The following is a 13,087-nucleotide window of genomic DNA, read 5'->3' as shown; positions in this document are numbered from 1 at the left end:
AAATATAACAAGGAATTAATATAGAAAATATGTTATGAATTCCCACAATTTAACAAAAACAGCAAAAAATGAAAACAAACAGTAAACCAATGACCCAGATTTAAAATGGGAAAAGGCCTTGAATTGACTTATCTCCTAAGAAGATATACCCATTAATTTTTTGAAACACTTCTTATCTCTTTTCTGGATGCAGGATCCATCTCCCTATTACCCTGCTTTGTCTCAGGAGTGTGCCCTGCTTGGCCTCCGTGCCTGACTTTTCCACTTAGTGGTATTTCCTGCCAGCACCAGTGGGGCACCCACCTCCTGGCCTCCTTCACATGTGCACAGCGTTCCCCTGGTACACACACCATGACTTTATTCAGTCTCTTCAGCTGGATACTGCAGCAGTTCCCATCACCTACCTTTACAGTGGTGCTGTGGTGGATCAGTTTGTGGGTTTCTGCATTCTCAGGTTAGAAATGCACACCAGGTGGAGGCACTAGGAGCTTAGTTGCCATGTGCCATGTTTCCCAGTAGGCTGTGGGCTGGGGTCTGAGGGGCCCTGATGCCCAGGCTCACCATGGTGGGGCGGGATTGCAGCATCCACAGATTTGCAAGGAGGAAGTCACAGGAGGCCCTTTCAACCTGCCTCTGTGTTACTAGTGTGGAGCTCACAGTGAGAGATACACCTGAGAAGTGTGGGTATTTCTCTCCATGTGAGCTGCTGAGGGGTTTTGCCTCTTTTCCTAGGCTTTTTGTTATTTCTTTAGTCATTTTTTTTTACTATTTTTGTAATTATGGACATTAACTCCTTATGATATTCATTAAAAAAATTTTTTTTTCAGTTAATTTGGACCTTTTGAATGTATTCATTGTATTTTCCCCCACACATTTGAAACACATTCTCCTTGGTCAAATTTACCAATTCAGTAGAATAGAAACTGTTGGGAGTCGCCCAGGCTCCAAAGACTAACTTCCCCATCCCCCAAGAAGAGCCATCCAATGGTGAGCCCTGCTGGCTCACATGATCCTTACCCACTAATTAGAACCTACCCCAAGCCAGCTGCCAAAAAAACATTAAATTGTTAAACTGTTTCAACTGTCAAACCACCACCCCCACCCCACCCCAACCCCCGCTCTATAAATATGCAGAACTGGCTCAATAAAGGGGCATTTTCTCTCCAAAGGCAAGCCTTGATTGTTCTTTCAGAAATAGTGAAGAAGTTCACCTGGGATGTGGCCCTCCACTCATGACTCACTACCGATTTGGAGAGTCTATTAGAAGGCCAGTCCCTCCTCCTGGGTGATAGACAACATTTCCCACTTTTCCATCTAGTGTAGTTATTGTTAGCATTTCAACTGTTACATTGTAATCTCAGAATCATTTTTTCCATTGACTGGCACAAGGAATGGATGTCCTGTTATTTTTGCCAAATGGCTGTAGAATTATTTTAACCCCATATGCTTAAAAGAAATTTATCATCCATTAGATCCCTTCCTTTCTTCTATTCTTTTTTTTTTTTTTTCCAGATGGGTACATACCATCACAATTGTACTAAATGGCATGACAGTCCATTGGTGTCCAGAGAAAAGTATTGAGAACAGGAAAAAATCTTTAATTTATTAACTTTTACAATAAGTTGTGTGTGTGGGGGGGGGGGGGGCTCTCCCACTGAGCAGCACCCAGCCAGGCCTCATTTAATGGCTTTATTTAACACTTTGTTTATTTCCATACTAATCAGATATGACTTTGTTTCAGGAAAGGCTCCGATTTCCTAGAAGCTGTGTGAGGCACAAGCCCTTCACATGACCACTGTCCCCATCAAAAAGACAGAGGAGTCAAGGCTGACTTTAGGGCCAGGAACACCAACAACATGAAGGTCATGAACCGTCCAGTGAGATGTTGGGAAGTGCTGTCACAGATGCCCATAACTTCCCCATGTTCCCTTGCATATCTCACGGGAGTTGACAGAAGTTGTGCCCGTGAGGTTAGAAAACAAATGTTGCAAAACCATCTCTGCACGTTACTCACACAGGGAAGAATCTTGAGAGAAAGGATGCTGAGCAACACTTTACAAATTGATAGGGTGTGAAACTAAACTTCAGAGAACCGGTAACACGGTATGCTAGCTGATGAAACTGCATGCTGTGTGGGCAAGGTTGATGATCCAGACCCTGCTGTGTGTGTGCTGGAGCTGCATCATGAAGTCAGTGGGTAAAGGAAGACGGCAGCTGTCCCCTCATTCCCGTGGGAATTCACCACCATTCACAGCAGAGATGGGAGTCATCTGCATGTCTCAGAGGAGAGCCTGTCAGTTGAGTGAGCATTAGTGTGACCCTAGTACAGACGTGAATGGTTCTACTCATAAACACGTGCAGACACGAGCTCTCAAGGTGAGGATACACACACGTGCCCTCCTCTGACTCCCGAGATGATCCACCCGGCCGCACAGGTGCCCAGAGAGCACCCAGAGCACCTAGCTCCCAGCCATGAGGTCTGACACCACCCTCCAGGAGGGCACAAAGGGACCCTTGGAGAGGTGGCTTCCAGGACTGGATTATAAAAGAGGAGGATGGAGCTTCCTAAAGTGTCAGAATGTAAGGAATTGGAAAAAACAAACAAACACACTCATCTAGATTTGTCAAGGTGACTAGATGGAATAATAATCTGCTGTATTTTTCAAAACAACTAAAAGAGTAAATCTCACTGTTAAAAAGATAAAGTGCAGCAAATTATATTTCTTGCACATTGATTACGTCAAAATAAACCCCAAGATTATGTATAACTATAATACACTAGCAAACACATAACAATGTTATTTACAATTTTTAAAAAATGACAGATGAGGTGAGGGCTATGTTAACTAGATTGATTTAACCACTCTGCACTGTATGCGTATATCAAAACATCGCATTCACGCCCTGACACAGCTGTGATTTGCCAACTAAAACAGTGCTGATAATATTAACTATAGTAATGATGAGAAACTCCCTGTGCCTAGAGTAGAACGGTTCCTCACAGGTGGCAAAGTGTCCCGTTCTGCAACCACAGTGTGGAACAGTGGTCCCCAGGTGCGCTGAGATCAATAAAGACCAAGGGAGAACCGGCGGGAGACATGTCTGCACCTGAATGTGCCAACTGCTCCAGACACCCTGTCCCCGGGACGTGGGTGCTTTCCTCCCCACTGAGACCTGCCCATTGTCCTCCTGTGGAGACGGCACCAGGGGACAGCACTGAGAGGCCAGGAGCCCTGGGGAATGCCACCTCACCCCTGAGCAAGGCCAGTGATATGGGCACTAGGGGAATGTTGTGGGAAGGCTGTTCTCTCTTGTGCCGTAGACAGTGTCCCTTTCACATTCTCATACCCTGCAGTGGGGTTGTTCTGCTTCTGTGGTTTTCACTGAAGAAATAGGCTTTTGTCTAACTGGGAGAGCAACTGGCAAATCCCATTGAGGGACTTTCTACTAAGTACTGCCCTCAAGACTATCATGGTCATCAAAACCAAGGAAAATCTGATAAGGTGACCATCCTGAAATGTGACGTGGTCACAGAAAATACAGAGGATGCTGGGGAGAGCAGCTTTTCCCCCGTCTGGCAGCGTGTTTGCAGGTGTGTTTGTCTTTTCTGTGTCATTGACCACCAAACCCAGGGCCTCTCACCCACAATGGTGGTGGGGGGCCTCTCCCACTGAGCAGCACCCAGCCAGGCCTCATTCAATGCCTTCATTTATCACTTTGCTTATTTCCACACTAATCAGATATGACTAATGGGGTTACAGAACTTAGGGTGAAACGGATTTCAATGTTTTATCTTTCCATTTTTTTTTCTGAAAATCAGAAACTCTTCTAAAAAATATTTTTTAAGTAAAAGGCTAAATGTCCCAACCAACAAGATTTTTCTTAGCTCATCAAATTTATTTTTCCAAATAGCAGGTTGTCGTATTGCAAAATGTATGATGTTTCCAGACTCTGGGGTGTTGTCTGGACTCGTGCTTCTTCCGCCGTGCATTTACCAATGAAATGTGTTTAAGACGCAGTGGGTTCTTTCCTTGGTGAATAAACATAAGTGACTCCATGACAAAGCCTCCATACTGTCCTCACAAGACCATCCTGCAAGTCTGATCCTGGAGTATTCAGATGTTTATTTGTATAATTAATTCATTATTTTGTTTTTTTTTTTTTTTTGGTCATTAAAAGGTGAGAAAATACCTTCAAATCGTTCTCTGATCAACAGTGAAATTTCTGCCATTCCACATAAAAGTGCATTTTTGTTGTACTTTCACTTGTTTTCAAAAATATTTTAGTCAAGCACTTAACATATGGTGATGTCACAAAAATGGGCCTGTGGCACGGGGAGCTCCCGGGACCTGTCGTACACAGAAGACCACTCTGTTGTCAAAACTGTCAGAAGGAAAGTGGAGGGACTGGGATCTAAACTGTGACAGTGATGTCACTGCTCAGTGAAGTGCCAGGTCAACCCCAAGGGAGCAGCGTCTGCTTCACCCCAGGCCCAGCCCAGGGGCAGCTGTGGGTCGGCCACACCCTGCGCATCCCTCCTTCTCAACAGAATGAGATCTTGGTGTTTTGAGCCAGCTGGCAGTGCCATAGGAGACGGGCCCAGAGGCTGGCCTTTGGTCACCTCCTGCCCCTTGAAAGCATCAGGATACACACCACCTACAGCACACTAAGCCTGGGACAGCGAGGGGGGTGTAGGGGACAGGGCAAGGGCCCGAGAAGGAGTCTGTGGAGAGGAGGATGCCCTGGGGAAGGAGGTCTAGTGGGGATTCCGCATACTATCATGGGTAGGGGTTGCGCATCTGTGGCTAGAAGGATACTGAGGAAGTGACCACAGGTCCTAGGCAAGCCCCCAGGCTGTCGCTTGGGCTCTGCTAAAGGAGAGGGCCCCACTGTGCACTGAAGGAGCGTCCAGCTGGGAACCACTCTGCAAAGCCTGGGGTTCTTCTTCCTGTCTGGATGCTTAAATTTAGGGAGACGTCAGTTAGCTCAGTGGCCAGCTGACGGAACTTCAGTGACCACACACAGGAATGTTGTAATTGCAGAAATAGTTTGGAAAAATCTCTAAACAATAGATAGAGAAAAGGCACTCAATAAAATTGTTTCAATATTCTTCCATTTGAAAACTCAGAAAACTAGAGAAAGAATGTCCTTAACACAATTGAGGCATGAATCCCAGGATGCTGGAGGCTGGGTCGTTGGAGGCTTTCCTCTGTACCTGGAACAAGACAAGCAGGCCCACTCGCCATTTCTGTTCCTCATGTTCCCGGCAGCCCTAGCTGGGCATAAGGCAGGGGAGGAAAGAAAAGTGCTGAGGACAGGGCAAAGCGCCCCCCCCCACTGCGAGAGTGCCTAGCATTTGCCCACAGAGCTTTTCTTTCAACCAACAAACAGGGCAAGGAAGCCTGTGTGGAGAACATGGAGATGTACCTTGTGTGCCCTGTGGACCTGCACACCTGAGTCCATCCAGCCCCAGGGACAGCATGAACGTCCCTTCATCATGAGTGTGTCACACAGCTTGGTGGACTTGTATGTGGCAAACATAAACTACACCAAAAGGACAAGCAGAACAGGCTTCCAAATAGTTCATTTTAGAAAGAAATTTAGCTGAAGGTTGTTTGTTGCCTTCACCAAGTGAAAGCCAGGTTGTAACCCCGTTCATTTGCAGATGCCCGCCCCCTCACAGTACAGAATGAACTTCTACAAATATGACTGCAATCTCCATCTCAGAATTCGTTTCCTGCCACCCTTTTTCTCTTAATTTTTTCATTCTTTGCCCCTACCCCCACCCCGGGACTGGGGATTGAACCCAGGGCCCTGCACTTGCCTGGAAAGTGCTCTGCAACTGAGCTCCTCTCTAATTTCTACTGGGACAGGGAGGAGACCCCACAGAAGTAATTGCTTTCCTAACAATGTCCACCTACTCATTCCTTGAGTCCCCTGCCAGCATTCCCAGGGTCTCTCATTATTCAGGCTCCCGCTCCATGAGGATATCTCCCTGGGAGGCTTCTAGTCTTCACGGCAGGTGATGACACCGAGGCCAAGTCCTCCGGTAATTGGTGATCAGTGCAGGCTGCTGATTGCTCCTCAGAGAGTCCTGGGGCTGCCATGTTGGCAGCCGGTCCAAGGTGCCCTTCCCTGGGGCCCCAGTGCTGGATCAGGGCCGTGGGCATGAGGGAGCTGGGACCCCCGCCCCCCGTGGCAGGTACTTAGCCCCGCTATCTTCACACTAGTGTCCCAGAGCACGTAGAGTCTCCATCTGAATCCTGGTGCCATGGCGGTGTGCTGCACAGAGCCACGGTGAGTGTGTGTGGACGTGCTGTCGGAAGGTCACGGTCACATGAAATGGCCTGAGCAGGGATGGCAGGGACCAGCAACACTTCACTTAGTTTTTCAGCTGCAGCATGAGACAAAATCCATCCACAGGTTGTAACATAACCCAAAGCCTATTTATCCCTCTGCCTGGGGGTGCGGCTCCGAGGCCGGGATCCCTGCCCTTGGCCAGCACAGGTTGGGTCTGGCAGGAAGCCAGGTGAGGGGAGCACACTGTAGCAGGAGCAGCTGGGGAACCCCTGGGGGAGAGCCGCTGTTTACACCATTCAGCACCTGTGGCTGGGTCGGCTACCCGGGCCTCCGCACTCCAGGGATGGTCTGTGCCAGTGCTCCTCGTGACCTGGATGTACTCCCCTCTGTTTACCCGAGTCTGTGGCTGGCTCTGCCACATAGCCAGTGGGGAGTCACAGTTGAATGATTGTCTCTGCCAAGCCTGGGAGACCGCAATGCTCTACAGTTCACGTGTGGCCAGAAAGCAGGGACTGAGGGGCTCCCTGGGATGTAGGACGCTTGGTAGCAGCATCTGGATGTAGGACGCTTGGTAGCAGCATCTGAATGTAGGACGCTTGGTAGCATTATCTGGACTGTTCCTAGGCTGTTGCTTGTAGAGCCTGGGCCTGTGTGCGGGTGCTGGCACCCTCCCTTGGCACTCACACGTCTTCTTTCTGTAATTCCATTGCCTTCCCGAGTGCTCTGATCTCCAATGCCTTCCTCTCCTTGATCACTGAGAACCCTATAAAACTGAGAAACACCCCACATTCACCTCCCAGTACTTGAGCTGCGAGGGAAGCCAAGCTGGAGAGAAGGTAACACGTTTGTTAGACCAAGCCTCAACTAACTGACTTCACATCACCTCTGAGAGCTGCCCAGGGGCAGGCTGTCCAGAGTCATTCAGGAGCCTGGGGGACAGCTTAGTGGGCACCCACCTGTCCCCGGAACCCAGTGGCGGCTGTGGTGTGCTGTTATCTCTTTACCTGCACCATGCAGCCCTTCACAAGAGTCTCTGTATTGTTCACAGAGATGGCACAGGTAAACACATCTGATAGCAGTGGGTGATGATGGTGATGGTGCTGAAGGTGCTGATGATGGAGATGTGTTGCTGCTGTTGGTGTTGGTAGTGATGGTGCTGATGGTGGTGATGTTGCTGCTGATGATGGTGCTGATGGTAGTGAGGGTGGTGATGGTGCTGATGATTGTGGTGCTAATAGTGATGGTGCTGGTGTTGCTGATGTTGGTGATGGTAGTGAGTGCTGATGATGGTGGTTCATAGTAATGGTGATAATGATGGTGCTGATAGTGATGGTGGGGATGATAATGATGGTGCTGCCGATGGTGGTGCTGCTGATGGTGGTGCTGATGGTGATGGTTATGATGGTGATGCTGATAGTAATGGTGGTGCTGATGGTGCTGATGGTACTGATGGTGATGCTGATAGTGATGGTGGTGATGGTAGTGATGATAGTGATGGTGGTGATGATGATGATGGTGGTGATGATAGTGATAGTGGTGATGATGGTAATGGTGGTGCTGATAGTGATGGTGGTGATGGTGGTGATGATCATGATGGATGATGATGGTGATGTTGGTGGTGATGATAGTGATGGTTTTGATGAGGATGATAATGGTGGTGGTATGCTGCTCCTGATGGTGATAAAGATGGAGCTAGTGCTGAGCTCTAGCAGTTGGTGGTGGCTGTAAGATCACAGCATGAGGGAATTCTGTCTTTAGCCTCCTTGGCTTTAGGTTTCCCTTTTGCCTGTGTGTGTGTGACAGTGAGTGCATCTATCAAACCTCAGCCCTCAGCTCATGTGGAGGATGAATGTTAACTGTCCTGGTGCTCGGCCCTGGCCTCAAGATTGAGTGAGGCAGCGGGTGCATGGAGGCCCTGCTGCTTGGTGTGTGTCTTCCATGTTGGTGTGCATGCTGGGCCTCGGTCCCCTCCTCTGCAGAGTGGCTAATGATTACTGGCAAGGAATTCAGATCAGCCTTTACATTTCCCTGTCTGTAGTTTTATGTGATTAAGATATTTATTTTATTCCAGCAGGTAGTAATTATAAATAAATCTTAATATTAAATTTAACTGGATGGATATTGTTCCACAAACTGAAGGCTCAGCCTTGTCTGAACCCTGTTGTCTCCCCTGAGCCCATCTGCTATGCTGCTTTCAGGGCTGTCCTCCTAAACTGGGCACGCAGCCTGCCTCCTCCTCTTCCTCCTCAGAGACTGGTACTTCTCCCCATCATCCACCTGTCCACAGCCAAGGCCTCAGCTCGTCATGGTCTGGGCCAGTCCTATGCTGTCACACCTCTGCTGTCACACTGCAAGGCACCCCAGCCCAGGAACTGACCCATCCTCTGAGGAAGCTGAGGGCCATGTCCTACTCCAGGCTTCTCACCTGTCAGCACTGTTCCCAGAGTGGTCCCTGCATTCTCTGCCCTCTCCCTTCACACTCCTCAAATGCTGCACACAGGTGAGCACAGGTGCACACAGGTGAGCACAGGTAAGCACAGGTGAGTACAATGTGCACAGGTGAGCACAGGTGAGCACAGGTGAATGCAGGTAAGCACAGGTGCACACAGTGCCACCTTGAGGAGCAGGAGAGAGGGAGAAAAATGGGGAAGGGACAAGGAGCACTGAGGGACCCAGGCTGACAGAGCAGGAGGCCCCAGGTTCCTGGCACACCACACTGAGTCACACAGTCCTGGACCCCACTCCCACCCCACAGCGATGAGTACAAATATGACCTGTGAATACTTGTTGAATGAAAACACCTTTATAACTAGAGTTAATTAAATCATGTTATGAACCAAACCTGCTCTGCTTATTCTTTTATTAACATATTTATTTGGTAATCTGGGAAAAAAATTTGGAAAAATATTCCACGAAATCATGAGACTGCCTGATTGTCCCTCCACTGTGCCCACTGTGTCCTCTGCCCTGCAGAGCTCTGTGCTCTTAGGGATCCACACTCCTCTGTCTGGCCCTGAGCCTGAGCTTTGGCATCCTCTCCAAACACACCCAGTCGGCGGCCCAGACCCCCGAGGCTGGGTTCCAGAGGCTCCCCTATTCCAGGTTCCAACTCATCCACTTCTGAGTAGGGCTTCAGTAGGGTCCAGCTCCATCCTTCACATGGTCACACAGACTGCCCTTCCCCGGGGCATACCTTGGCACCCTGAGAAGTGAGCTGACTATTGGTACTTGCATTTATTGCTGGGCTTTCTGCCTTGTTCTGTTGGTGGATGTGTTGTTTTTTATTAAAGTGAAACAGGCAAGCCAAGACCTCTTCACGTCACTTGAAAGCATTCAGCTCTCGATATCTTAAGTATTAATTGTCATCATATACATGACATATCCTTGTAATATCCAAATATTTGAATTAAATGCCAAGTACAAACTGCCTGTCTGCGTTTTCCTGCTCAGGATCCCCTCTCATGCTTAACACAGCACCCCTCTGCCTTCAGACTTCTGCATAATTAGGTTTTGTGTGCGTTCGTCACCCTGTTTGAGGTTTTGCCTGAAAGCGTCTAACAGAGGTCAAGAGCAACTTCTTTGGATTCAGACAACCCAGGTGCCCATCTCCGCCCTTCCACTGGAGACTGGTGCTCCCAGTCACGGTTACTGTCTCTCTCTTACAGTGTTTCTGTGTTCACTATACAGAGACAGGAGATTTAAAGTTTCCTTAGGTTGTGAGAACAAAAGGATAGCATGTCTGGAGTGGCCCCCACAGCTCATCACACCATGACAAGTGATTGGCACAGGGGCAGGTTCCCAGGGCTTTATCTGTGCATTCCAGTCTGAGGAGCTACACACGGAGCCTCGGCACTCTGGGTTTATTTAACACAGGTGACTGCAGGCTTGAGGCAGCAACCATACAGGTGGAGTCCTTGCAAGATGATTTTATTTAAGCCTTTTTAAATTTAGATATCAGAGATACAGCCCAATCTCTGGAAAGATCAAGGACATTGGTAAAACAAGAAAAGAATGAATTTACAACTGCTTGAACACTCTTCCCAGTTTCCCTGGATTGCTCTAGTGCTGAAAGATGGGAGCTCATGTCAGTGACTGTCAGTGCATAAAAAGAAAGGTATACAACAGCCTAAGGGCAGGCAGGAGACAGAATGCTGGAGATGTTTGGATAGCATGGAACCAGGTCGTCCGGAGTCCTGATGACTTGTTTCAGGAAGTGTCTGCAGCTGCCCCTATCCTTCAGGTGTCCTTCAGAAGTTCACCTATGTAATGTGGAATATCATATAAATTTATGCAGTTTTTAGAAAGATGCAACTGAAGCTTACAGAGGTGAAATGGCTAATTTACAGCTATAATGACAAACACACAAATCTAGGTCTTAACACTTTTAAGGATAATTCCTTTAACATGATATGACAGCAAAACACATAATCAGTTCATTCAATGTTAGTAATTTACTTATCAAACTGGAGAAAAAATGCCAACCCAGACATTTGATTGAATTGCTTATCATTTGGATTACAATAGATTTGCCCATGATTCCATGAATATACAGCCTCAAAATATTATACTGGGCATTTTTCCCTGAAAAGGCTGCCAGTATGATTGGCCTGCCAGGTTCCACTGTTGCAGATACTCCAACTCAGGTGTGTTTCAGGTAAGACCTGAATTGCATGCAGTCAGCGGGATGACCGAGATGCATGTTTTTGGCTTACATTGCACAGGACGTGTGTATTAGGACATAAGTGGAAATCATTCTCAGACGCGTGGCTGAGGCCACAGAACCACAGTACTGGAGCATATTAAGCCATTTTTTTCTCTTGTATTTTCTCCCCAATCTCTGTCGTCAGTTTATTCCAGTCTTCCATGGAAGACCACGCACCAGAGAGTGGAAACTGCCTGGAGAGTAGAGGACCCTGCCTGGACACCAGAGCTCCATCCTAAGGGATTTGGGCTGCAGCATTCACCAACCCATATTCATATCGCAAGGCACAACCCCCTCCCCAGTGTGCCCTGGCAACATCCCCGGGTCCTTTACCCCTGTGGTGCACCAAGCAGCCCCTGGCACTTGTCCCAGGCAGGATGAACCACACCGTGGTCACTCAGTTCATCATGCTGGGGCTCACCCAGAACCCTGAGGTGCAGAGCGTGCTCTTCTGTGTCCTCCTCCTCATCTACATGGTTGCGTTCCTGGGCAACATGCTCATTGTGGTCGCCATCATCTGCAATGCCACGCTGCACACGCCCATGTACATACTCCTCCTGGGGCTGGCCATCGTGGACATCGTCTGCACCACCAGCATCATCCCCGAGGTGCTGTGGACCATGCTGTCTACGGAGAGCACCATCTCCTATAGCAGCTGCATGTCCCAGCTCTTCTTCTTCACCTGGTCCCTGGGGGCCGAGATGGTGCTCTTTACCACCATGGCCTATGACCGCTACGTGGCCATCTGCTTCCCCCTTCATTACAGCACCATCATGAACCCTTGCACATGCATGGCCTTGCTCAGCCTTGTCATGGCCATCGCCGTCACCAACTCCTGGGTGCACACGGGTCTCATCCTGAGGCTCACCTTCTGTGGGCCGAATACCATTGACCACTTCTTCTGTGAGATACCCCCCCTGCTGGCCCTGTCCTGCAGCCCTGTGAGGATCAACGAGGTGATGGTGTACGTAGCTGACATCACCCTGGCCGTGGGGGACTTCACGCTGACCTGCATCTCCTACGGCTTCATCATCAGGGCCATCCTGCGCATCCGCTCCGCAGAGGGCAAAAAGAAGGCCTTCTCCACCTGCTCGTCCCACCTCATTGTGGTGTCCCTCTACTACTGCCCCTTGATCTACACCTACATCCGCCCCGCCTCCAGCTATACCTTCAAGAAGGACAAGGTGGTGGCCGCACTCTACACCCTGGTGACACCCACGCTGAACCCCATTGTGTACAGCTTCCGCAACAAGGAGATGCAGGCGGGAGTCAGGAAGGTGCTTCTGAAGTGTTAGCAGGTTCAGGGGGCATCACCTCTGTCCTCCAGAGTAGGTGTCACATGTCTCAGGCTTGAGGGGCTTTCATAGCTCCGTCCCCAGTTTCCCTTCCTGATGCTTCTTCCGGTCTCTGGTCTTCTCCACAACTCCGTTCTCCTCTTGTGGACATGTTTATGGTGCCACACGCACAGCACACTCACAAACACACCTCACTGCACTCTCCCAGTGTGTGTAAAATGCACACCTACAATTCTCCTGTGTGCATGGACACAGTGACTTACAGCAGCCCATGTGTCCCACGTGCATACATGATGAATGTCACCGCTGATGGGAAAGAATGCACTAGTCTATGAGCCAACCCCAATTTACACAGCAGAGAAATATATTTTGTCACTGTGGAAAATATTTGTCACAGGAACAGCACAGCTTTCCCTCCTTGAAATCCATGTCACAGTCAAGGTTTTGAGGCAGTAATTTTTAAGTATATGCAGATGAATTTTCCATAGTTATTAAAATAATACCATCATTTCATTGCTGTCTGCCATAGAAATTTTGGATACAAGAACTGTAAATTATCATTAAAAATGCTTGTGTTCTTAACATCAATTCTTAGTAAGCCTGCACCCAATGGCGAGAGGGTGAATCGCATGGTACCCTGCAGTGAAGGCCAGTGTGAAGGTTCGTGGGTCCACCGACCGGGCTCCTATGGGAGGCCACAACCAGCCTATGGGACACGGTGGCTGTGAAGAGAACTTACTTGGGATTGTGTGGGTCGAATTGGCGAAGGACCAAGGAAATGGGCGATTTC

At 48.8% G+C, this 13,087-nt stretch overlaps 1 protein-coding gene across 1 annotated transcript; it reads left to right on the top strand.

Annotated features, from left to right (window-relative positions):
* The first annotated feature begins 11,379 nt into the window (after positions 1-11,379).
* On the top strand, positions 11,380-12,297 carry LOC143641702 (olfactory receptor 13G1-like). Its single transcript, XM_077109429.1, has one exon. The coding sequence runs from the start codon at positions 11,380-11,382 to the stop codon at positions 12,295-12,297; it is 918 nt and encodes a 305-aa protein (XP_076965544.1).
* Positions 12,298-13,087: the final 790 nt, after the last annotated feature.

This window comes from Callospermophilus lateralis, chromosome 5 (assembly GCF_048772815.1).
Source record: "Callospermophilus lateralis isolate mCalLat2 chromosome 5, mCalLat2.hap1, whole genome shotgun sequence".
NCBI lineage: Eukaryota > Metazoa > Chordata > Mammalia > Rodentia > Sciuridae > Callospermophilus > Callospermophilus lateralis.
This window is presented reverse-complemented; position numbering and strand designations above follow the sequence as displayed.

Excerpts from the sequence above, each read along its gene's own strand:
- LOC143641702 (XM_077109429.1), top strand. The coding sequence starts at position 11,380 with ATGAACCACACCGTGGTCACTCAGTTCATCATGCTGGGGCTCACCCAG.